Genomic DNA, 24,974 nt, shown 5'->3' with positions numbered 1-24,974 from the left:
TGTGATTTCATGGGGTTTTTAAATAGAAAACTGAAAGGACAGTTTGATGTCCATTTGCATCATGGGTTTCAGAAATCAATTCAAAAGTAGCGAGAACTAGTCAAGTAATCCCATGATAATTTTAGAAAAGTACATTTCAATTAGTAACTGATTACTTTTTTAAAAAATAGCTTCCCAACAACAGTTAAGAACTTATTCAACTGAATCCATGTACTATTATTATTAACAGAAGAATTATAGAAACTATAAAATTAAACATTATTATCCTAACTTGTTTTTTATTTTGATATCCTTTGCGGCGTTGTAAAGTATTTTGTGTGAGAAGAATACAGAGAAATGAGGCATTCAATAAGAGAAAAAAATCAAGGTAGAGGGAGAGAGCACTCTTGTCACTCAGTCTGGGCTTCCTGTTCTGTGATTGGCTGCTGAGCTTCAGCCCTGAACCTGGCTCCTCCCCTACGGCACGCTGGTGTGATTTGCTTATGTCGCTGTAGTGCGGAGAGAGGGGGGAGTAAGCAGAACAGAAACGAAAAGAGACTGTGCAAAACAGGCCCCTACCCCTCCTCTCCGGGAAATGGGTCTCAGTCTGATGAGTAAGACAAGAAGCCCCCTGTATCGCTGGTGCATCTGAAGCTACACAGCTATGGAGGAGAGGTAAGTCCGAAAAGACACAAACACATGCAGAACAGAAGAGAAATCAGGTTGTGGAAAGGAGACTGTGTATTTCGTAGACAGGGATGCATGCAGGAGCAGCATCTGTGATCCACCAACGCATCATGTTTCCATGTGAAGCAAGAACGGGGGTGGGGTAGAAGGAGAGGAGGAGGTGGGAGAGAGGAGATGGATGCTCTCATATGCAGTGGGATGTTACTGTTGCGTTCTCAGGCTTGTCTCAGTAGATCATGTGTTTGTTCTACATTTAATGCATACAATTTGAACTTCACATTCACTATTCTTTTCAAGACAGCATATGCATAATTGAATCATACAAAATCAGTTTGTTGTTTGTTTTGTTTTTTAAATGAAAAACAGTGTATGTATAGCTTTCTGATAGGCCTCACATAAACAGTATCAAAATTGCTACTTCTCTCTTCTTTCATGGATTAAAGGTAATATTGTGTCGATTTAATCTTTAACAGGCTTTCTATTATACTTAAATATTTTAGCAGGCAGCTTCTGATGCTCTGATTTAGTATGATGTCAGTATGCTTCTTTGCCTAAATTCAAAAAGGGTACAATAAAATAATCGGCCAAACATTTTCCTTTGCAGTGTCTGAGGAAGAATGAATGGCTTTTGCTTCACAGAAACTCTGTGTTAGACTGTTGTCTGTGAGTCTGTTGTAGCTACCATGTTGCCACACACAGTGGGTTCCAAAACTCTGAGACCATTTTAAAAATTTGGGTTTCAAAATCTCATTTAAACCTGGAATTAAACAGAAAGTATTAGGATTGTGAAAAATGTAAAGCAAAGAAACGTTATGACATAAACTGAATAAGGAATATTTAAGATTATGGACTGTTTCTAGGTCACTGCAGAGTTAAGCATGTTTTGTAAGGTAACCTATAAAGATGCTTCATGTGGTAGCATTTAAATTGCCATCCCATAAGAGTTAAGGGACCCCCCATAAGGCCAAAAAAATACCCTGCTGTTTCATCAAAACTATAACACTAGAAACTTTTTTTTTCTTTTTTCACAGACACAATTTGAACCCTGCAAGGAAATTGTGTAAACCTTTCGACTCAGACTCACTCGAATTGTTATGCTGAAAATTTAATTTGTAATGAAGTTTTTTTTTAAATAACTAAATAAATGCACAATAGAAGTTTAACTAGTGGTCTCATACTTTTGGACCCCACAGTATGTAGAATGATCTACATTTAGGTTAATAATTATAAATCAAACAAACCCATGATATTGCAGCACTGTAAACTTACTATATACTTAACCACAAAGTACCTCCGAAGTGAATAGTTTTAGATGAAACTCTGATTGTATTTTCTTCATAAGATACACTCACTGTGCACTTTATTAGGAACAACTGTACACCTACTTATTCATGTGATTATCTAATCAGCCAATCATGTGGTCAGAAGCTTCAGTTATTGTTCACATCAACCATCAGAATGGGGAAAAAATGTGATCTCTGTGATTTTGACTGTGGCATGATTGTTGGTGCCAGACAGGCTGGTCTGAGTATTTCTGTACCTGCTGATCTCCTGGGATTTTCATGCACAACAGTCTCTAGAGTTTACACAGAATGGTGCCAAAAACAAAAAACATCCAGTGAGTGGCAGTTCTGCGGACGGAAATGCCTTGTTGATGAGAGAGGTCAACAAAGAATGGCCAGGCTGGTTCGAGCTGACAGAAAGGCTACGGTAACTCAGGTAACCACTCTGTACAATTGTAGTGAGCAGAATAACATAGAATGCACAACACGTCGAAACTTGAGGCGGATGGACTACGAACGCAGAAGACCACGTCGGACACTTTATTAGGACCATAGTGTTTCTAGCGCTTAGTGAGTGTATCTAAAATACTAATATGTGATTTGAAACTTTTCGGGTGGCTTTGCAACAGGCTGTAAAGCCATTCTGATCTCCATTTGCGTGCCTTTTACATATTGACCCCACTATTATGACAGGTTGGTGCTTGTGCCATCATGACAATGACATCTCGTTTCAGTGTGTGAGATAAAAGGAAAACTAACAATGCGATTGGGTGCTCTTGGATTTTCTATCCTGAATGCATGAGTGGTTTTGCCCTGGGGGAATTCTGCTTCACTAACTGCAAATAGACCTTCACAAAATCACTTGCTTGTCTTTGGCTGGGTCCTTATGGTTAACTTTCCTTTGGTTCTTTGTCATTATCGTCTGTGAGATGAAAAGAGGGACTCTGATTCTTACAATAAGAGCTTTTTGTGATAGAAATGGTTAAATGGAAGAGTGATGACACACAGAATGGCAGCTCAATATTCCATTTCCTGGTATTGCATCATCTTCTCCATAGTCACATGAGCATTATCTTTTTTTTTTATCTGATTCAACTCCCAAGTGACCTCCATTTCCATTCAGTTTTAATTCCCAAATAACTTTTTATCAGTATTACCAAAATTGTTTATCACACATAACTAACCAAAAAGTACTTAGACTCAAACATTGACATTTAATAATATTTCCACAAACTGCATAGGCCCAACAATATTCTATATTATTAAATGATATAGGCATAGAAAAAATATATAATTTGGTAAATACATAAATAACAACAAAAATTTGATTTGCAAACATGTGGCAAATATTTTATTTTGGCCAAATATTTTCTTAGGCTGCTGAATATGAGAAATGCACAGGCATTAAGTACGTAAACATACCAATAAGACTGATATCAATTAATATCAATCTTATCCATGAGATTTCAGTTGGTACAAACCATGTTTATCTTAGTTGCAAGTGAACCCATATTTAATGTAGTCTGGGTCATATTTTCTATTACCTTCAGTAGTTTTATCCTTGGTTTTCAAGGATGAGGGCATGTTAATCAACCTGTCCAAGTTTGCATCTGCCTAATTTGGCTGGCTTCTACCAAGTGACAGATCATTTTGTGCTAAAATACTGCAGAGTTTGATTGGTACTGATTGATGTGATACTGTACAGCCTTTGACCTCAACAATAAAAGACATGGGATATTGTTTGCATTAAGCATTATTTTTCCCTGTTCTTCATAAACTTATCAGAAAAGATCTGCAACACATTTTTGGGTTGCGACCCACCAGTACAAAACCACTGGTGGGGTGTTTGTTTATCGTTTCTGATTTAAAGCTCAAGAAATCAAAACTTGACTGTATCCCCATTCTAATTCCCTTTTAATAAAATCTAAAAGCATGGGGATATAAATAGTGGTCAGACAATGCACGTTGTTGACTTTCAGCACTATTATTATTATAGACTCACTGGGTACATTTGTGAAATGAGGTGAGAACCAAAGCTGGTACAGTTGATATGATTTTTGGTCTTTCAGTCATGTTCGTCATTAATCTCCATTAGTCTAAGCGGGTGTCTTCGTAATCCAGTCACATGACAGCATGGAAAATGATCCATTTATTTCAGTCAATATCCACTGTCTGCTATTACATGAGCATGTATTTTAGGGTTTAAGGGTCAGAGCTGTGTGTCTGCATGAGTCTTTTCACCTGTAATTATCATACCATCTGTTGGTGGACTGTAGTGCGCTCACTAAAAAAACCCTGCCCCATAGCCTCCAACTTTAACCAAGATCTGTCATGGCCATGTGTGTTTGCTCTTGTGTGACCTAAATCTGGGTCAGCCCTCTGTAAATTATTGATTGAGTTCATGTGGTGAAGAGTAGTTTTTCAATACATTACATATATTTCAATATCTATTGATCTTTCATTAAGCCTGATCTCATGAAAATTATGTGACTGTGGTGATATTACGTGGTTCGTTACATGAATCGCGGCAGTTCCGAGGTGAAAGATTAATGCTCTATCGAGTTTTATATTAACAAAATTGACCTCCCTACCCTAAACCTTAAACCTAAACCTAACCGAAAGTGTCATAAAAAGCTAATTTGAGATGATAAATGCAATTGCTGAAGCTACCATGTCAGTTTGTGGTGCTTCTTTGAGCTCTTCAGGACTCGTACCTTGGTCACTTACATCACAAGTGCAACACTCTATCAGTTGAGCTACCGCGCAAATTGATTGCAGTTGAACAAGTGTGTAAATGTAGTTGGTTATGTAATGCAAACTTTAAAATGTATTGCCTTACAAGTCATGCGCTCTAGTAAAAAGTATTTTAATTTCATATGATAGCATTGTGTAAGGAACAAGTTTATGGTTTAGTGTTTATGAACAGATAATCTGCCCTTTTACTCATTATTTGAGCAAAGGGAAGGAAAGTCATTTGTTGTTTTAGTGCCTCTAGCAGTGTTAATTTTTACAGTTTTTTGTTTTTGTCATTGTTTTAGTCTCGACAAATTAAAATTAGTCAGTATTTTATCATGTCATATTCATTCATTTTAGTCAGTTTTACTCTGACTAAAATGTCATATAATTTTAGTCAATGAAAGTAAAATCTTTTAGTGCCCTTGCGAAAATGTAGTGTTCATGGCAAATTTGCTGCTGATTAGCTTTAGCTTTCAGCACATAAAAGTAGGGCTGTAACGATAAACGTACCGCAACCGAAATCGCGATCCCGGGTTGCGGTTTGGTTGCCCCTCTCCAACCCCAGAAGCCTGCCATCAGTTACATATGTAGCTCCATGAGCTCTTTACACACACTACAATACAATTAGGGTGACCATACGTTCTCTTTTTCCCGGACATGTCCTCTTTTTCGGACCTTAAAAAAGCATCCAGCAGGGATTTCTAAATTTGCGAAAATGTCCGGGATTCGGCTTTAGTTGCATTATAATGTGCATCTGGTCTAATACTTCGTTGTGTGCGTGCGCGCATATTTGCATTGCTTTAAACCCTCTTTATAAGTCCCACATTCTCGCACACCACTTGGTAGATTATAAGAGGCTTGCAGCAACTATTGGTCAAATTCCTGCCTGTCAATCTCTCCGCGAACGCGCGAAGCGCTGTTGTGTTCGGCATCAAACAGTTGCTTGACAGTAGCAGCAAATGACAGCTGAGTGGAAACAATGCCCAAACGAAAGTGCAAATTTACAGAAGATTTGCACAAAAAATTCCCATGCTTTCGTCCAGGTCGAGACCCTTGGGAAGCAGAATGTATGACATGTAAAGCTGGCACTCATGTGTCAGTTGCTAATAAAGGTGCAAGTGATTTAGAGGCACACATTAGCTCTGCGAAGCATAAAGGTTCAGCAAAAGGTGAAAGTTCATCAGGTAAATTAACAGACTACTTTTTGAGACCAGGTAAAATTGTTAGCACATTGCTTCATTTTCCATGGCCATTCAAACTAATAGTAATAGTAAATGAAGGTACACTCATGGCATCAAATATGCTTTCATAGTAACACTGTTTTGAACCCTATTATTCCCAAGAAAAAAAAAAACATATCGAGGTATGAACCGAACCGTGGCTCAAAAATCGAGGTGTGAATCGAACCGTGGATTTTATGTATCGTTACAGCCCTACATAAAAGGCAGAATGAGAAAATATTCATGTAACTGCAGCTCTTATGAATTGCTATCTTAGGTTGCTATAGTAACCTGTGGGGCTCTGTGAATTTGTGTATAACCAGGTGAGAGATTTTTAATGATCCTCACTTACCATGGTAATTTCTTGTTTTTTTGGCCATGGTACCATGGAAATACCATGTATTTGGGGCATGTACAATCACAATGGTAATGTCACTGTTTTACCACATGTTCATATAGCATGTAATAAAAACCATGTAATGAGAATGTACCTATTTAACAAGCACAATGGATATGTATCAAAGTACCATGGTATTACCATCTGAAACCATACAGTATCTGTACAATGTCCTCTTTTTATTTTAGGGCCCTGTGTCGAGTGAGGGGAGAGTGTGTGTGGCCCCTACAACCTGCGGTCTGTTCGACTCTTCAGCGGATCAAATACACATTCTTACATTAATATCTCTACACTATATACAAGCAAACACACACACCTTTACACACACATATTCACATGCGCAACGGCTAAGCTCCACCTCTATAAGGTGAGAAACACATGCACCATGAAGACCTCATTCTAACTCTTACCAGATGTATTTCTTCATCTGTCATTACAGATGTTATAGACACAACCTGGCTTCCTCTAACTTTGTGGCCATTTCTTCATCTGTTATTCCATATTGGTAATGGAAAATAAATGTATCCACTGCAAAACTGTAAATTGGTGCCCCCGTTTCCATTTTCGAATACATTTTCCTTTGCCTTGTGAAATAACACTGTAGTTTTTTATGCACTTTATTTACTCAAGTCTATAAATATTAAAGATGATATTTTCTTTCAATGTAAAGCTACTTGGGAAGTAATGGCACAGACATTAAGGATGATTCTTTTTTTAGTGAGCAGAAATGCTCCTGTCCAAACGCAAAGGTATTTATTTAGATTAGTTTTACTGTTATAGTTTTGTTTTTCTTTTGCAAAGGTTTCACCGTCAAACATGTAAACAACCGTGACAAAGAGTCTTTTTTGCCGAATAACAATGCAATTATATTCTATAGAGCATCTGAAATGGAGAAAAGGGCACAATGTAAGTGTGTGTGTGTGTGTGTGTGTACATACGGTGCATCCGGAAAGTATTCACAGCGCTTCACTTTTTCCACATTTTGTTATGTTACAACCTTATTCCAAAATGGATTAAATTCATTATTTTCCTCAAAATTCTACAAACAATATCCCATAATGACAACGTGAAAGGCACACACCTGTCTATATAAGGTCCCACAGTTAACAGTGCATGTCAGAGCACAAACCAAGCCATGAAGTCCAAGGAATTGTCTGTAGACCTCCGAGACAGGATTGTATCGAGGCACAGATCTGGGGAAGGGTACAGAAAAATTTCTGCAGCATTGAAGGTCCCAATGAGCACAGTGGCCTCCATCATCCGTAAATGGAAGAAGTTTGGAACCACCAGGACTCTTCCTAGAGCTGGCTGCCCAACCAAACTGAGCGATCGGGGGAGAAGGGCCGTAGTCAGGGAGGTGACCAAGAACCCGATGGTCACTCTGACAGAGCTCCAGCGTTTCTCTGTGGAGAGAGGAGAAACTTCCAGAAGAACAACCATCTCTGCAGCACTCCACCAATCAGGCCTGTATGGTAGAGTGGCCAGATGGAAGCCACTCCTCAGTAAAAGGCACATGACAGCCCGCCTGGAGTTTGCCAAAAGGCACCTGAAAGACTCTCAGACCATGAGAAACAAAATCCTCTGGTCTGATGAAACAAAGATTGAACTCTTTGGCCTGAATGGCAAGCGTCATGTCTGGAGGAAACCAGGCACCGCTCATCACCTGGCCAATACCATCCCTACAGTGAAGCATGGTGGTGGCAGCATCATGCTATGGGGATATTTTCAGCGGCAGGAACTGGGAGACTAGTCAGGATCGAGGGAAAGATGAATGCAGCAATGTACAGAGACATCCTTGATGAAAACCTGCTCCAGAGCGCTCTGGACCTCAGACTGGGGCGAAGGTTCATCTTCCAACAGGACAACGACCCTAAGCACACAGCCAAGATAACAAAGGTGTGGCTCCGGGACAACTCTGTGAATGTCCTTGAGTGGCCCAGCCAGAGCCCAGACTTGAATCCGATTGAACATCTCTGGAGAGATCTGAAAATGGCTGTGCACCGACACTCCCCATCCAACCTGATGGAGCTTGAGAGGTCCTGCAAAGAAGAATGGCAGAAACTGCCCAAAAATAGGTGTGCCAAGCTTGTAGCATCATACTCAAAAAGACTTGAGGCTGTAATTGGTGCCAAAGGTGCTTCCACAAAGTATTGAGCAAAGGCTGTAAATACTTATGTACATGTGATTTTTTTTTTTTTTTTTTTTTTTTTGATAAATTTGCAAAGATTTCAAACAAACTTCTTTCACATTGTCATTATGGGGTATTGTTTGTAGAATTGAGGAAAATAATTAATTTAATCCATTTTGGAATAAGGCTGTAACATAACAAAATGTGGAAAAAGTGAAGCGCTGTGAATACTTTCCGGATGCACTGTATGTGTGTGTGTGTGTATATATATATATATATATATATTAGTAATGATGTTATATAAGTGGGCTTAAAGGAACAGTTCACCCAAAATGTTTATTTAATCATTTACTGCCATCCCAGATGTGTATGACTTTCTTTCTTCTGCTGAACACAAACATAGATTTTTTAAAAAGAATATCTCAGCTCTGTAGGTCCATACAAATCAAGTGATTGAGTACAAAACTACACATACTGAATGTGCATATGAGGGCTGTTTGAAAGTAGATTTATAGTAAAAAATAAAATATTGATCTGTTTCTCACTCACACCTATCATATCGCTTCTGGAGATGTGGATTTAACCACTGGAGTCTTATGGATTACTTTTATGTTGGCTTTGTTGTGTTTTTTTGAGCTTCAATGTTTTGGACCCCATTCACTTGCATTGTATGGACCTACAGAGCTGAGATATCTTTGTTTTTCTTCAGCAGAAGAAAGAAAGTCATACACATCTGGGATGGCATGAGGGTGAGTAAATGATGAGAGACTTTTCAATTTTGGGTGAGCTGTTCATTTACGTAAAAAAGTAATGTTTATTTTTTATATTTCTTATTACACACAGCGACACCTACAGCATTTCTGGTCTGTATTTTGTGCCTAGGCACTATGATCAAACTACTTAATCAGCAAACAATATACCATCATTACACTCGCACATCAAAATTCCCAAAATATTCATACTTCTCTTCTGTTTCAGGTTTGTGCTTTCTGCATCCTTGTATTGTGGGAGCAGTTACACCATCCAACCGCATGGAGGCACTGCAAGGTTCTCCTGATAGCAGCAGTGAGGAATGTACTGTACTGGAAGCCCTGCCTGGCAAGGGAACCGGACTAATTTGCTCTCAACACAAAGGAAAAGTGAGGTCTATTTCAGTAAACACATACAGTTCACACAAACACACACACACACATACACTCACATCTCAAAATAATAACACAGATGGGTGAGAAACATAGGCAGTGTATTTCCCATGAGCATAAGCTTTCTGTCCCAGAAAAATAAGTTAAATGACAAAAGTGTGCTCTGATCTCAGCTGGCACCTCTATAAATATCATAGTAAAAAGATTCAGCTAAGTGTCCTCATATGTCAGGAAATATTTAGGATGACTGTTCCTGTCGTAATTACAAAAGTAAAAGAAGTTTGTTTTCTCACAATGTGCATAGTAACCTACTTGTTTTTTGGAAGTGTAAAAGTTATATGTTTATATTGGGATATGTATCACATGAAATTGATTCCAATTATTTTTTGTAAGATGACAAGTCTCAACATTAGCTAATTATCACAACTCAGCTTAATAAGGTTAAAAAAAACGTATCTTATGACATTATGGGCTCTATTTTTGTGAGTGCACAAAGTGCAGCGCTATGCGCTACAACCGTGCGCAGCGTCTTATCCAATTTTCATTAGAGCGCTAATTCCAAGTGCAATTTTCCTGCCAGGGCAAAGCGCAAGTGGGCATGGATGGGAGTGTTTGCGCTGAGGGTGTAATGAAAACCTCAGAATTAAATTGCACTTGACCATTAGCCCATTAGCGCTTTGCGCGTGCAATTTCGCCAAACCCACTTGAACCTATACTTAACAAAAATAGCAAAGCTTCATGGCCATGCCCATTGACTTTGCATGTATGACTTCTTAAAATAGGGCCCTATATCTTATATAATTATACCGACTTGCAGTATATGTTGTCGACATAATGCAATTTTGCTGATATAAGTCAATGTTAGCAAATTAGATATACAGAAAATTGTTTAAAATTAAATAAACATTTAACATAACATTTACTCAAAAGTCACTCAAAAATATTTGAAAACAAAAAATGTGCATTATCCTAGTCAAATCCGTCGGTGAATTTTGGGCCTTATATATTTCTGTTCTGTTCTGACCAAGAGAGCACAGTTATCAGCCGATAACAACAATCTCAAAATAGCTGAATATTGAATAAGCCTGGCCAATACATCTGTCTATCATTAATCTAGAATGATTAATTGTCTGCATTATGTTACTGTGCTGTTTGCAGGTGCCTGTGTTTTACTGTTTGGCATGTGAGAATGCTGTGTGCGAGGACTGTATAAATGGGGATCATGCTGATCATCCTACTAATTCACTGGAAAATATTGTAGAACAACAACGTACAGCACTGCAGGACAGAGTGGATGCAGCTAAGAACAGGTCTGTTATGATGCAAGTTATGTGACTTTCAGTATAGTAAATAAACAGATACCAAGCTTTTGTTAGCTTAGACATAATAGGCCTACATGGAATGTACATCTGCAGAATTCCACAGATATCCACTAGATTTTTGTAGAATTCGAAAGTGCATCATGCAGTAAGTTCTACACAATATTTTGGGTAAATTGAGAATGTAGGACTCTCAGCTCTGTTTAACTCATTTTTACCATACATTGGGGTACAAGAGACTGAGACCACATTGAAAAAGTTTTTCCCCCTTTAAACATGGAAATATACGTGTTAGGATTTTGAAAAGTAAAAAAATATATATATATATTTTATGTAAAATGAATAAGAAATAATTTTGCACAATTTGTGGGTGGCTAATCAAATGTAAGCAAATTTGTGACATTGACCATGTTAACTCATTTGTTTTAGATCCGATCATTTCCACACTTCCATTGTAGCAAACAGGATGCTCTTTGGAACATTTTAAATGTGCAAAACTTAAATACTGTAAATTTATCCACAAAAGATAAATTTGTTTTATCAAGTAGATTCTCTTTGGAACATTCTCAGATCATGCTGAAATAACAGCTCGTATTTATGCTGTAATTAAAGATAAAGGTGGATATACCAAATACAAATTTGTTTTGTAGATTTTTCAATTCAAGTATTTATTGCCGTGCAATATCATGTGTAATGAAAAATGTTGTATTTAGTTATGCAAAACAGTGGAGAAAATAATGCAAACAAGCATTTTACGCAAAGTTTTCGCAGATATTCCCTCATAATCGGCGCATAAAGTGAAAAAGATTCTGTGTGGGCCTAGGAATAAGACTTTTTGTTGAACAGAGTTTCATTTCTTAATTACTTTAAACATTAACTGATTGCTCACAGATTTACTATTGACCATATTAACCATAATGGTTGATGGATAAATGAATGGTTTATGGACTCACTGAACTGATTCACAGGCTGCCTCAAATAGGAGAAGCGGTTCAGTGCCTGAGAGATGTTCTGCAGCAGTTGAACACTCAACGGAGCTCTATAGAGGAAGACATCCATTCTTCCTTCAGCGAGCTGCACAAAACCCTCGACACACGCAAGAGCGTCCTGCTCATGGAGCTGGAAGTCACGTATGGACTGAAGCAGAAGGTATGTTTGACTATTTGCAAAGCCTGCATTGAAAACTGTCAAAGCAATAGATCAACCCAAAAGAAAATTGTGTCATTATTTACTCACTCTCATGTCGTTCCAACTCATATGACTTTCTTTCTTCTGCTGAACACAAAAGGATAGTTTTTAAAGAATGTTGCAATCTTCTGATTTCCATACAATACTAGTTGACTCACTTTAATGCTTAAAACAGCACCCTGTATCATAAAAGTAGTACATGTGACTTTTGCGTCATACTCCAAGTCTTCTGAAGACATACGTTCCCTTTGTTTGATGAGCAGACTGATTACTAAATGTAACGACTTTGTATAACTAAATGTTATAAAGCACTAAATGTAATAACTTTTGGTCCTAAATATAATTTAGGACCTAAATTTATTACAGTTTAGGAACATTTATTACATTTGTTCCAACAACATACGTCATTTCCATCAAACCTCATTGGTGAGAGTGTATAACAACTTAAATTAAAGTCTGTTCATCATACAAAGTGATGCAAGTGGTGAAAGTCGCATGGATTACTTTTTTTACATTTTTGGTGCTTTTTTTTTAAGCTTTAAAATGAGCCACGGTGTAGGGGTTTGCTGTTCATGTCTTTAGAGAGCTTTTTTTTTTAATTTTTTAATTTTTTTTATATATAGAGTATCTTAACTTGTTTTTCTTTGTTTCTCCTAAAGGTTCTGCAGGCTCAGTTGGATACTCTTCTGCAGGAGGAAGCTGCCATTAACCATAACTGCAGCCTGACCACTGAGGCCTTGGACGGTGGAAGCAAAGCTGTCGTTCTGCAGACCCATAAAGAGGTAGGGGAGAAACTCAGTGACCTGGCCAGCCAGGGCCTTCCCCTTCAACCAGAGGAGAACGACCAGCTGGATCTCATGATGGAGATCGAAGGACTTCGCAAGTCCATCCACAACCTAGGAACCATTGTCACTACCAATGCTGTGGCCAGTCAGACCGAGGCATCCGGAGAAGGTTTAGAGCAGTGCGTTGTGGGCCAACCTGCTGCTGTCCTCATAACCACAAGGGATAAGGCTGGAGGGTTGTGCAAGACGGGCAACGCCATCATCTCAGCAGAAGTCTTCACACCAGATGGCAGCGTTGCAGATGGCGAAATTGTGGACCTTAAGAACGGAATGTATGAATACCAATACACGGTGAAGAAGGAGGGCGATTTTAGTCTGGCATTGAGACTTTATGATCAGCATATCAAAGGCAGCCCCTTCAAATTAAAAGTCACCAACTCTCCGGATGACTCGCCGCCTACCACCACAGCAGCCAATGCGGCCTCCACGGGTTCCAGCGATGGTGGGGCACGGAAACGGAGCGCTAAGTCTCCAGGGAGCAGAAGCCGACAAAAGGGTGTGAGGCGAGGAGGAAGCTTGTTTAGTACCCCAAAGAAGAGAGTGAACCCGATTGAGGATGATCTCATTTTTAGAATAGGTAGCATTTCAAGACCAACAGTCTTGGTTTAATATAAGGTGTAAATCATTAATTGCTTTTTACCCTGCTGAAAGGACTAGCATAGCTGGTTACAAGCAGATGGATGCTGGTCCCCAATATGGAATGCTGGGATGTTGGTGTGCTGGTGTCCCCACCTGGCTGCTTAACCAGCAAAACTTACTTCAACCACCAGCATCATCAGAAAGACCTTGCTGGCTGACTAATTTGACCATTTAAGTTTTGCTGGTTAACAACATGGCTGTGCGCTTCCATCCTTTTTTAAGTGACTATGATTCTGTTAATGAGAATATTTAGCCAAAAATTGCACTGTGTACGGCAATCTCCCATTTATTCCTATGGAAAGTTCATCAAAGCTTGTCAGTGCAAGCAATGGTAACAAAGGGGGTTGGAGCATAGTGAAGGGTCAATTAGTGGTTTTTCAAAAGCCTAACCCTTTAAAATTTGGCACACAACTCATCCCACATTGCCTGTGCTAAAGACATGAACAATACGTCAAATCATGCAGGTTGTTCAGGAGAGGTGTGCAGCTAATTTTCTTAGCGATTGAACTTGCGATTTTCGGCTGGAAGAGGATAAAATGGGTGAAAATATCCAGTAGACTTACACTGATGGAGGCACCGATCCAAATCTAGAGATCAGAATATCATAGAGATGTTGGCTCTTTTAATTCCAACTAGTAAGCAACCACTTAGAACGATCTAGAAAGTTTAGAAACCACATTTATTGGATTCGCCCTAGCAACTGCATAGTAACATGCTAAAAACACTCAAAACCCCTTAGCAACCGCATAAGAAATGCCCTGGCAACCACTCTCAACACCCTAGCATTATGACAACTCTTTCACAGTCAAAGTTGTATTTATTTTACTAAACTTTACAATGTTATGATGTTCTGTAACCTTCTTCTTGAGTCTTTTACCTAAGATCTATTTGTTTCATAGGAACAAAAGGGAGGAATAAAGGAGAGTTCACAAACCTCCAAGGAGTAGCAGCTTCTTCAACAGAAAAAATCCTGATTGCAGACAGTAACAATCAGTGTGTGCAGGTAAGCAGATATCTGGATGTCTGGCTACCTTGAACTTTGGATTTACTCACCATTATGTGGTTTCCAAACCCGTGTGACTTTCTTCTGCAGCACACAAAAGGAAATAAATTTAATGAATGTTTGTGGGCTGAATTCAATAAAATGGCAGTACAAAATGACTCACTTTAAAACTTAATAAAGCACCCAAAAGTATCATAATATTAATCCATGTGTCTCGTGTGTCATATACCAAGTCTTCTGAAGGCATATGATCACTTTGTATGATGAACAGACTGTGATTTAAGTAGTTAATCACTGAAAAAATCCATAAATGAAGCTGAAATCTAATATGGTGACACATATCAACAACATCAAACCTGTCGTGAGATATGAGCGCGACTACCTGGCAGTCGCAGGGTGGGTGGTTAAACCAGCAAACCAGCTTAGGCTGGTTTAAGTTTTTTTGCAAAATGTGATAACTGATCTCAGTTCTGTGCTTTCCAGATATTTTCAAATACAGGAGAGTTTCAAAGCCGGTTTGGAGTACGTGGCCGGTTACCAGGGCAACTACAAAGGCCCACTGGAGTGGCTGTACATCCGAATGGTGACATCATCATTGCTGACTATGACAATAAGTGGGTTAGCATCTTCTCCAGTGAGGGCAAATACAAGGCGAGTTATATTATGTGAGCATAGACAAGAACATTTTAAAATTAATGTTCATCTGTGAAAGCTTCGTTACTGAAAAAATCTTGGACGCAAAACTTAAGGCTGTTCTTATTTTCCTGAAGGCAAAGCTGGGCTCAGGCAGGCTAATGGGCCCAAAAGGTGTATCCGTGGACCAGAATGGTCACGTTATCGTTGTGGACAACAAGGCCTGCACGGTTTTCATCTTTCAGCCCAGTGGTAAACTTGTCACAAAGTTTGGCAGCAGGGGAAACGGTGACAGACAGTTTGCAGGTGGGTACATATCTACGGGAGTAGAGACACCTGATGAAGGGTTTTAGCTTGCATTGTAACATTAGCATACAAATTAAAGATGCACTCAGCAATGTTTTTTAATATGTCTTCTTGGTAATTTTGGAATTACACTGACACCTAGGGGCGTGGATGCAGCATCATTCAAACAGTTTTCAGTTACTGATGCCATTGTAGAAAATCACTATTCACAGTCAGCCATGATTAATTCAATCCATGAGGGAAAGTGTCCAATAACAAGACGGTTACTGAGATTAAGCATGGAGTATTTGGCTGGTCATGTGATCAGTGGGTAGTAACACACTACTTTTGCTCTGTTACATTTACTTGAATAACTTTTTGGGGAAAAATTTACTTTTAGAGTAGGTTTAAAAGTGGGTACTGTTGGGGGCCTGGCTAGCTCGGAGAGTATTGACGCTGACTACCACCCCTGGAGTCACGAGTTTGAATCCAGGGCGTGCTGAGTGACTCTAGCCAGGTCTCCTAAGCAACCAAATTGGCCCGGTTGCTATGGAGGGCAGAGTCATATTGGGTAACCTCCTCGTGGTTGCGATTAGGGGTTCTCGCTCACAATGGGGCACATGGTAAGTTGTGCGTGGAGCATGAGAGTAGCATGAGCCTCCACATGCTGTGAGTCTCCACTGTGTCATGGACAGCGAGCCACGTGATAAGATGCGCAGATTGACGGTCTCAGAAGTGGAGGCAACTGAGACTTGTCCTCCTCCACCCAGATTGAGTAACCGCGCCACCACGTGTAGTGGGAATTGGGCATTCCAAATTGGGAGAAAAGGGGATAAAAAGAAAAGTGGGTACTATTTACTCTCACTCAAGTAAATTTCTAATGAAAAAATGTACGTTTACTTGGTTACAATGGGCGGTGTTCCTGTCATTACATTACTGGGTTTAATTAATGCGTATTTTATCCGTGTGAACGGGGATCGTTTTGACAACGTTGTCGTCTGTACGCGAAACTTTTCAAAAACGCAAAGGAAAAACTTTTCCGCTTTTAGTACATCATTGTCGTGTAAACGTACCCTGAGTGAAACACTTTCTTCGCTCCGCACAGCGAAAAAGAATAGTTTCATCATGCAACACCATTTTACACCAAGACAAGTGGATATTTCAAGATTATAATTGTAGCTCCAACTTAAGGCAGCACGTTGAGGTAAATTGTGGCTCTAATGATAACGCAGGCTTTTCTATGACATGGTGATGGTCATTTTCAGGGTGATTCTGTAAATATGGGCTCTTGTGACATCAGTTTTGAAGTGTACATTTTTAAATCTGCAGCAGTATATCAGTGCGCTTTGTCCCGTGTCCCGCATGTCATAAGCAGTATTTATGCATTTATTCTGTGCCCTCATGGGTGTACTGGAAACTATCGCAACTACTTCTGGCTGATTAACTGTATAAATCCATGTAAACATCCACGTTAAGTGTAAATGCCTTTTTGCTCTGCCGAACGTGTAATTGACAATTGGAGCGCGAACAGACCTACGCAGGCTGCGTACTCTGCGTTTAGGTAGCGGAGGTAGTGTACAGAACTAATGATCTAAATTCTTTCGACACTTAAAACTGTAACTACACTGAACTAACAACTAAAAGCTATGAAATAGCAAAAGCAGGCATTAATAAAACATGATCTTGCTTTGGTTTATATTTCAGCATTTTATATAATGTCCCTGTGAGACATTGTTCACATTTTCACCGTAATAATTACTAGAAAGTTTTCCAAACCTCTCTTCTTTTTGACAAATTAATCCAGGGCTGCATTTCCCAAAAGCATCGTAAGCCTAAGTAGATCGTAGAAACCATTGATGCCAATGGTCTCTATGACATCTTAAGCTTGCGATGCTTTTGGGAAATGCATCCCAGATCTGACAAGAGCCCTTAAAGGGATAGTTCACCCAAAAATGAAAATTCTCTCATCAGTTACTCACCCTCATGCCATCCCAGATGTGTATGACTTTCTTTTATCTGCTGAACTCAAATGAAGATTTTTAGAATTTCTCTGCTCCTTTGGTCCATACAGTGCAAGTGAATGGGTGCCAACATTTTAAAGCTATAAAAAAATCACATAAGTCAACATAAAATAAACCACAAGACTCCAGTGGTTTAATCCATATCTTCAGATGTGATATGATAGGTGTGGATGATCACTTTCACATTCTTTTTCTTGTTTTTGGTGATTCACATTATTTTCTGCATATCACCCCCTGCTGGGCTGGGGAAGAACTTCTAGCAAAAAAAATGACTTAAATATTGATCTGTTTCTCTGAAAATATGGATTTAACTACTGGAGTCCCTACTTGGCACCGATTCACGTGCATTGTACTGACTTACAGAGCTGAAATATTCTTTTAAAAATCATCATTTGTGTTCTGCAGAAGAAAGGGGGTCAAACACATCTGGGATGGCATGAGGGTGAGTAAATGATGAGAGAATTTTCATTTTTGGGTGAACTACCCCTTTAATGTGATAGCTCAGCCATAATTTAAGATTCCTTCATCATTCCCCTACCCTCATGTTGTTCCAAAACCGTGTGACCTTCTGTATTCTGTGGAACACAAAAGAAGTTAGACAGAATGTTGGGGACTGACAGTCTTGGTCACCATTAATTTTCAAAATATAGTAAAAAAAAAAAAAAAACATTCACTGAAAGTAAATGGTGACCAAGGCAAACATTCTGTCTAAAATCTCCTTATTGTGTTGCATGGAAGAAAGTCATACGGGTTTGGAACAACTTGATGGTGAATGATGACAGAATTTCCATTAATAATAATAATAATAATTCTGTAATACATGTTCAATTTGTATTATGTAATGAAATGTAGGGAGTTAACATCCATTATGTTATTTGTGAAAGTAACGAGTTACTCACTACTTGAATACTCTTTTAATTGGATACTTTCTTACTCTTAAGTAATTATTTATGTTTGCACTTTTACTTCTACTTGAGTAATAATTTTTTTTATAAGTAATTGTACTTTTACTTGAGTACAGTTTTTGCTACACTACCCACCTCTGCCCATTAGGGCATCCTCTCCATGTAGAATAAAGCAGCTTTAATAAGGTAACTGATATGACTGGAGTCTTAATCACATGTGAGTGGTCATGTTTTGATACATATGTTAAAAATGACTATTGATTTCTTTAGGAGCAAAACTTTGAGGAAAAAATTACTTGGTGTACCTTTAAATGTTCCAAACCCAATTACATAACATGTTTGTTAAGAGTTGACAACCTTGTAATCATACTTGGCTACTGTGTGAATGTAACCCACAGCTCTCTTTGTACGTAGGCCCACACTTTGCAGCAGTCAACAACAACAATGAAATAATTATCACAGACTTTCATAATCACTCTGTTAAGGTAAGCTTAGGCATGCTGCTCTCCCCAGGGACTTTATTTATTACAGAAATTATTGATTTCTATGATTTTCCTAATATTACATGATTATTTTCAGGATACATAATTTATTAAGGGAATTGTTCACCCAAAAATCATTGTCATTCCAAATTTGTATAACTTTTTTCTGATGCAGAACACAAAGACATTTTTAATGAATATCCTGGTTTGTCTTTTCAATAAAATGACTGTTGTAAAGTGACTCTTTAAAGCTTTAAAATTGCAGGTTGTAATTCTCTGCTGTCTCTATTGTAGGTGTTCAATGCAGATGGTGAATTCTTGCTTAAATTTGGCTCAAACGGTGAAGGCAATGGCCAGTTCAATGCTCCTACAGGGGTCGCTGTGGATGTCAATGGGAACATTATAGTGGCAGACTGGGGAAACAGCCGTATACAGGTAAAACTAGAACCTCAGACTCTTGAGAAGTCCTATCTTAATGGCTTTGCTATACACAAGACAAATATAAAATAAATATATACACAAATATAAAACAAGATTCATAACTTCCACACGCTGAAATTTCATGAAACGCAACCGGCTTTCAAACATATTGAGTTACAGTACAAATAACACATAAGCTACACATGTATTTTCTTAGGCTCTTTTTGAGTCTAAATAGATGCACAACTTGCTATAGTTTACTTCCACGTTGATTCTTTGTCAAATAGAAATGTCAAACGTAAACCAAGTCCATCACTGACACATTAGTGCCACCTTGAGTAAGAAATAGCATGTATCATGTGTGTACACGCATATGGAATACTGATTATTCACCATTGTCACACAGAAAATCAATGTTATGTAGTAGTCATTTGTATGACTATTGTACTCATTTGTCTTGTTATAAACAAAGAAATTTGTGATAGGAAACCTATATAGATATAAAATATTATAAAAAATATGATTTATGGAACAATATCTATTACGTATCTTGGGTCTTTTAATGACTGTTTACACTTTTAGTAATTAAGCAGTTATAAAAACAAAATGTACCAAAAAAAAAAAAAAAATGCCTCTGCTTTTTGGCTAAGATCAAGGACAATACAAAGCAGAACATTTAATGAGGTTGACAGAGGTTTCCAAAATAATTTAACTCCAACCTGTTTCCATATTCTCAGGTGTTTGACGGAAGTGGATCGTTCCTCTCTTACATCAACACAGCTGCCGACCCTCTCTATGGACCCCAGGGCCTGGCTCTAACCTCTGATGGCCATGTTGTGGTGGCTGATTCGGGGAACCACTGCTTTAAAGTGTATCGATACCTGCAATGACTTATGAGTGAATGCTTCAGTATGGAAAGTTTGTTTGTTGGACATTGAGGTCATACTGTATGTGTCCAGCTCTTGCACTTCATTTGATGTAATGTTATTTTCATCTTCATTTACAATGGACAATATTGTCCCTCCTTGGTATCTTTTGTTTTTGTTACTGCTGTTGGATGTCTCTCTGAGAAGACTAAAGGCAGAAACATACTCTACACAAGTACGTGAACGCAGACGCGTCTTGCAATGCAAGCTCGATATCATGTGTCGTTGCGTTCTGAAACGCAAGTGCACGTTGCATTCTCAGCGTTGCCGCAAGGGCCGCTATAGCGAGATTAGTGTGAACTGTCCGCTTCAAGGGTGAGTTTTCTCTTTCAAGTCAACTACTGTCATGAGCAACAGTTCGAAGAGAATATTGCTGAGCAAGTGAGTGTCAGGACGAGTTCTGAATGGCATACTACTATACTACTCTTTCTATTTGTTCTATAGATAGATAGATATAGCAAAAGTAGTAAGAGTAGTATGGGTAGTATGCCATTCCGAACTCGGCATCAGTATATTTATAGCAACTTACCTGAATAATGACACATCCAGTTGACGTTTGACGGTAACTTTATCCCCGCTTGAGCACTGAGGCTTGTTCCCTGCCATTGTAATGCAAGAACACACATTAAGCATGTTCAACTTGACTGCACGTTGGCAATCAAGTGATCTCATCTGCGTTCACGTACTTGGGTAGAGGACGTTTCGGCCTTAAAGCTTGTTAATCTACACTGTAAATGGGATACCTTGGAATGCCTTTGTCAAAACTCCACACACTGCATTTTGGAAATATTGCAGATTTGAGACAGCTGAATGCATTGGTGAGTATACTAGCTAAAGATTCAGCTCTTATGTGCTGCATGTGTGGACAATGTGCATGTGTCATCCTATTGAACAGATCTCAAACACTGTTCAATTCCTGTATTTTGTAAAAAAGTTCACCCAAAAATGAAAATTCTGTCATTGTTAATTCACCCACATATGATTCCATTATCAATGAATAATTATTAAAATTTTGGTTTACTTCAAACAGAGCTATTGTATGGCTTCCAAAGAGTTGGAATATAGCGCACAAGTAGTATGGACTACTTTTATAGTGTTTGTTTTTTTTTTTGTTTTTTTTTGTCATTTTGGAGCTTGGCAGACCCAGTCCCCTTTCACTTTCATTATGTGGAAAATAGTGGCCAGGATCTTCTTCAACATTTCTCCTTTTCATTTTTGGGTGAGCTTTTCCTTTAAGACCGCGATAGGACGTAACGTTGACAAATGAAGGACACTATTAGAATGCTAAATCAACACTTTTCTTCACATTTTGATGAGCTTACAAGTTCATAAATCATGCAGTCAAGAGAGCAGACCGCTGAGGCTTTTTATCTCCCTGTCTCAGGCTCCAAGCTTTAGCATTTGTCTTCCCAGTTCAACCCTTTCGATCCCATTCATCTCACAGTTAACTAATACAAGGCCTGGTTATAATTATTACTAATGTGCTGATCGTATTCCATCTGTGTCTGTTTAATTCATCCTTGATTAAAAAATTCTGTCCAATCAGTGCAACAACTTAGACATGACTTAAAGTGTGGTATTTTGGCATTAAAAGCAATCCTTCAATCACAATCAAACTGTTTGCCCTGTTTAATGATGTACTCTGTGTACTGTATGTGTGTAAGAGACTAACAGTAGATCACTTAATGCACTGTTGCCTTGCATACTTGCATTATAGAATGAAACAAGCAGCTTACAGCTCTTTATTTAGAAAATATTAGGACTCTATATTTTCCTTACAAATACTGTTAAAACTGGAAATATCTATATATTTGTGTAATTATCTTAATGTTTTGAAGAAAAAGGTGTTGAGTGGTCTCTTGTTTGGGTTGAAAATGCAAACATTTCAGTTCACTTGTGGTCTGTAGTTAAAGGCAAATAATTAAATTATCTTTGCACACAGTTGATTTCCACCTTATCAATCATTTTCTTGTGTATCCCAGGATTCCATATAGAGGAATGATGTAATACAAATTCCATCATATGACTACCACATCTGGAGTCACAAGTTCAAATCCAGGGCATGCTGAGTGACTACAGTCAGATTCCTAAGCAACCAATTGGCCCATTTGCTAGGGTGGGTAGAGTCATGTTAGGTTAACCTCCTCGTGGTCGCCATAATGTGGTTCTCGCTCTCGGTGGGGCGCGTGATGAGTTGTGCGTGGATGCTGTGGAGAATAGCGTGAAGCATTCACACACGGTAGGTCTCTGCGGTAATGTGCTTTAACCCACTAGTGGTGGTGGCGTAGTGGGCTAAAGCACGTAACTGGTAATCAGAAGGTTGCTGGTTCAGTCCCCACAGCCATCACCATTGTGTCCTTGAGCAAGGCACTTAACTCCAGGTTGCTCCAGGTGGATTGTCGCTTTGGATAAAAGCATCTGCCAAATGCATAAAAGTAAATGTAAACAAGCCACATGATAAGATGTGTGGATTGACGGTCTCAAATGCAGAGGCAACTGAGATTCATCCTCTGCCACACGGATTGAGGCGAGTCACTATGCCACCATGAGGACTTAGAGCACTTTGGGAATTGGGCATGCCAAATTGGGGAGAAAAATAAATTCCATCATAACTTAATAGCAATAGTATTTTCATTATTATTTCATTATCATTACAAAGAAATTGTCATTTTTAAGTTTTTGCTGTTTTACTGAGTCCAGAATGTGTCTTATTAAATTGTTTTGATTTAGTACAGTAAATCTGTACTGTAAATTGTATGATTTAATGTGTGCTGATTTTTTTTATTTTTATTTTTATTTTATTTTTTATACATATAAGAATTGTATGTAAAGATTGTTTTGTATTTAAAAAAAAAAGAGAGAGATTTTACTTGAATGTTAATGTTTTATGGTCATGTTCATACAAAATCAGCCTTAACATTTATTGTCTCTTCTTATTGGTTAAATTATTTCAGTAGAATCTTTTATTTAATTTAACCTGGTGATGTATGCTTGTTTATGACTTAAAACAGTAATCTTGCTTAGACTGTGTTGACTTTTTTATTATTATTGCTATCACTTCATCAGTGACATCATTATCATGCTTATGTGCAGCACATTAAAAAGTGACTTTAGAAAAGATTGTTGTCCTTTTTGAATTTAAACAATCAGTGCAAAACTGATACACTTAAACTCTTTAAGACTCTCTGTTAAGCGTAATATCAATAATTTTGTAATTAGTAATAAATCTTCACTTAACAGGTTACAAATTATATACAGTGGCAAAAAAAAGTATATGAACCCTTTAGAATTACCTGCATTTATATAATGTCTTAAAATCTGGTTTGATCTTTGTCTCAGTTACAATAATGTACAAGCACAATCTGTTTTAACTAATAACAAACAAATTACTGTATTGTTCTTGTACATATTGAATACATCATTCAAACATTCACAGTGTAGGTTGGAAAAAAGTATGTGAACCCCTAGGCAAATGACATCAACAAAAGCTAATTAGAGTCAGGAGTTGGCAAACTTGGCATCCAATTAATGAAACGAGATTGGAGGTGTGGGTTAGAGCTACTTATAAAAAAAGCTCAAACATTTTGAGTTTGCTTTTCACAAGAAGCATCTGCTGACATGGACTATGCCTCGCAAAAAAGATCTCAGAAAACCTACGATCAAGAATTGTTGCTTTGCATAAAGCTGTAAAGGGTTGCAAAGTTATCTCGAAGACCTTAGATATTCATCTGTACACAGTTAGACAAATTTTCTATAATTGGAGATGATTTAGTACTGTGGCTACTCTCTCTATAGTGGTGGCTGTCCAGCCAAGATGACTCAAAGGACACACGGCAGAATGCTCAATGTGGTAAAAAAGAATCCTAGAGTGACGGCTAAAGACTCGAAGGAATCACTGGATCTGGTTGATCACTCTGTTCATGAGTCTACTATATGGAAAACATTAAACAGGCATGGTGTCCATGGCAGGACACCACGACGGAAGCCATTGCTTTTCAACAAAAACATTGCTGTGTGTCTGAAGTTTGCCAAAGACCACCATGACACACCACAACGCTACTGGGAAATTGTTTTGTGGACTAATGAAACTCAGGTTGAATTAAAAAGAACACGCAGCACTACGTATGATGTAAAAAGGGCACCGCATATCAACAACATCTCAACGGTGAAGTACGATGAAGGGAGCATCATGATTTGGTGCTGCTTTGCAGTTTCGGGCCTGGACTGTTTGCCATCATCAAGGGAAAAATGAATTCCCAAGTTTATCAAGATATCTTACAGGACAATGTCAGGGTAGCTGTGTGCCAGCTGAAGCTCCATAGAAGTTGTGTGATGCACCAGGACAATTATCCTAAACATACAGCTCTGGAAAAAATTAAGAGACCACTGAAAAATGTATAGGTATGCATTTGAGTAAAAGGAAAATGTTTGTTTTATTCTATAAAGTACTGAAAACATTTCTCCCAAATTCCAAATAAAAATATTGTCATTTAGAGCATTTATTTGCATAAAATGACAACTGGTCAAAATAACAAAAAAGATGCAGTGTTTTCAGACCTCAAATAATGCAAAGGATACAAGTTCAAATTAATTTTTAAACAACACAATACTAATGTTTTAACTTAGGAAGAGTTCAGAAATCAATATTTGGTGGAATAACTTTGATTTACAATCACAGCTTTCACGTGTCTTGGCATGCTCTCTACCAGTCTTTCTCATTGCTGTTGGGTGACTTT

The 24,974-nt window shown here is 38.3% G+C and overlaps 1 protein-coding gene across 5 annotated transcripts; it reads left to right on the top strand.

The window, feature by feature from the left end:
• Positions 1 to 505: 505 nt before the first annotated feature.
• On the top strand, positions 506 to 24,037 carry trim2b (tripartite motif containing 2b). 5 transcript variants are annotated; one of them, XM_051703838.1, is made up of 12 exons: positions 506 to 654; positions 6,491 to 6,669; positions 9,409 to 9,569; positions 10,731 to 10,882; positions 11,860 to 12,040; positions 12,739 to 13,501; positions 14,463 to 14,566; positions 15,050 to 15,217; positions 15,337 to 15,505; positions 18,825 to 18,895; positions 19,187 to 19,327; positions 20,050 to 24,037. In XM_051703838.1, the coding sequence occupies exons 3-12, from the start codon at positions 9,462 to 9,464 to the stop codon at positions 20,200 to 20,202; spliced, it is 2,010 nt and encodes a 669-aa protein (XP_051559798.1). In that variant the 5' UTR covers positions 506 to 654; positions 6,491 to 6,669; positions 9,409 to 9,461; the 3' UTR covers positions 20,203 to 24,037. The 5 variants fall into 5 exon arrangements, with proteins under 5 accessions (XP_051559798.1, XP_051559799.1, XP_051559797.1 ...); XM_051703839.1 differs by lacking the exons at positions 506 to 654; positions 6,491 to 6,669 and adding an exon at positions 9,279 to 9,293; XM_051703837.1 differs by lacking the exons at positions 506 to 654; positions 6,491 to 6,669 and having other exon boundaries at positions 9,312 to 9,569.
• Positions 24,038 to 24,974: the final 937 nt, after the last annotated feature.

The sequence above is a fragment of the Myxocyprinus asiaticus genome, chromosome 7 (genome assembly GCF_019703515.2).
Source record: "Myxocyprinus asiaticus isolate MX2 ecotype Aquarium Trade chromosome 7, UBuf_Myxa_2, whole genome shotgun sequence".
NCBI classification, from domain to species: domain Eukaryota; kingdom Metazoa; phylum Chordata; class Actinopteri; order Cypriniformes; family Catostomidae; genus Myxocyprinus; species Myxocyprinus asiaticus.
This window is presented reverse-complemented; position numbering and strand designations above follow the sequence as displayed.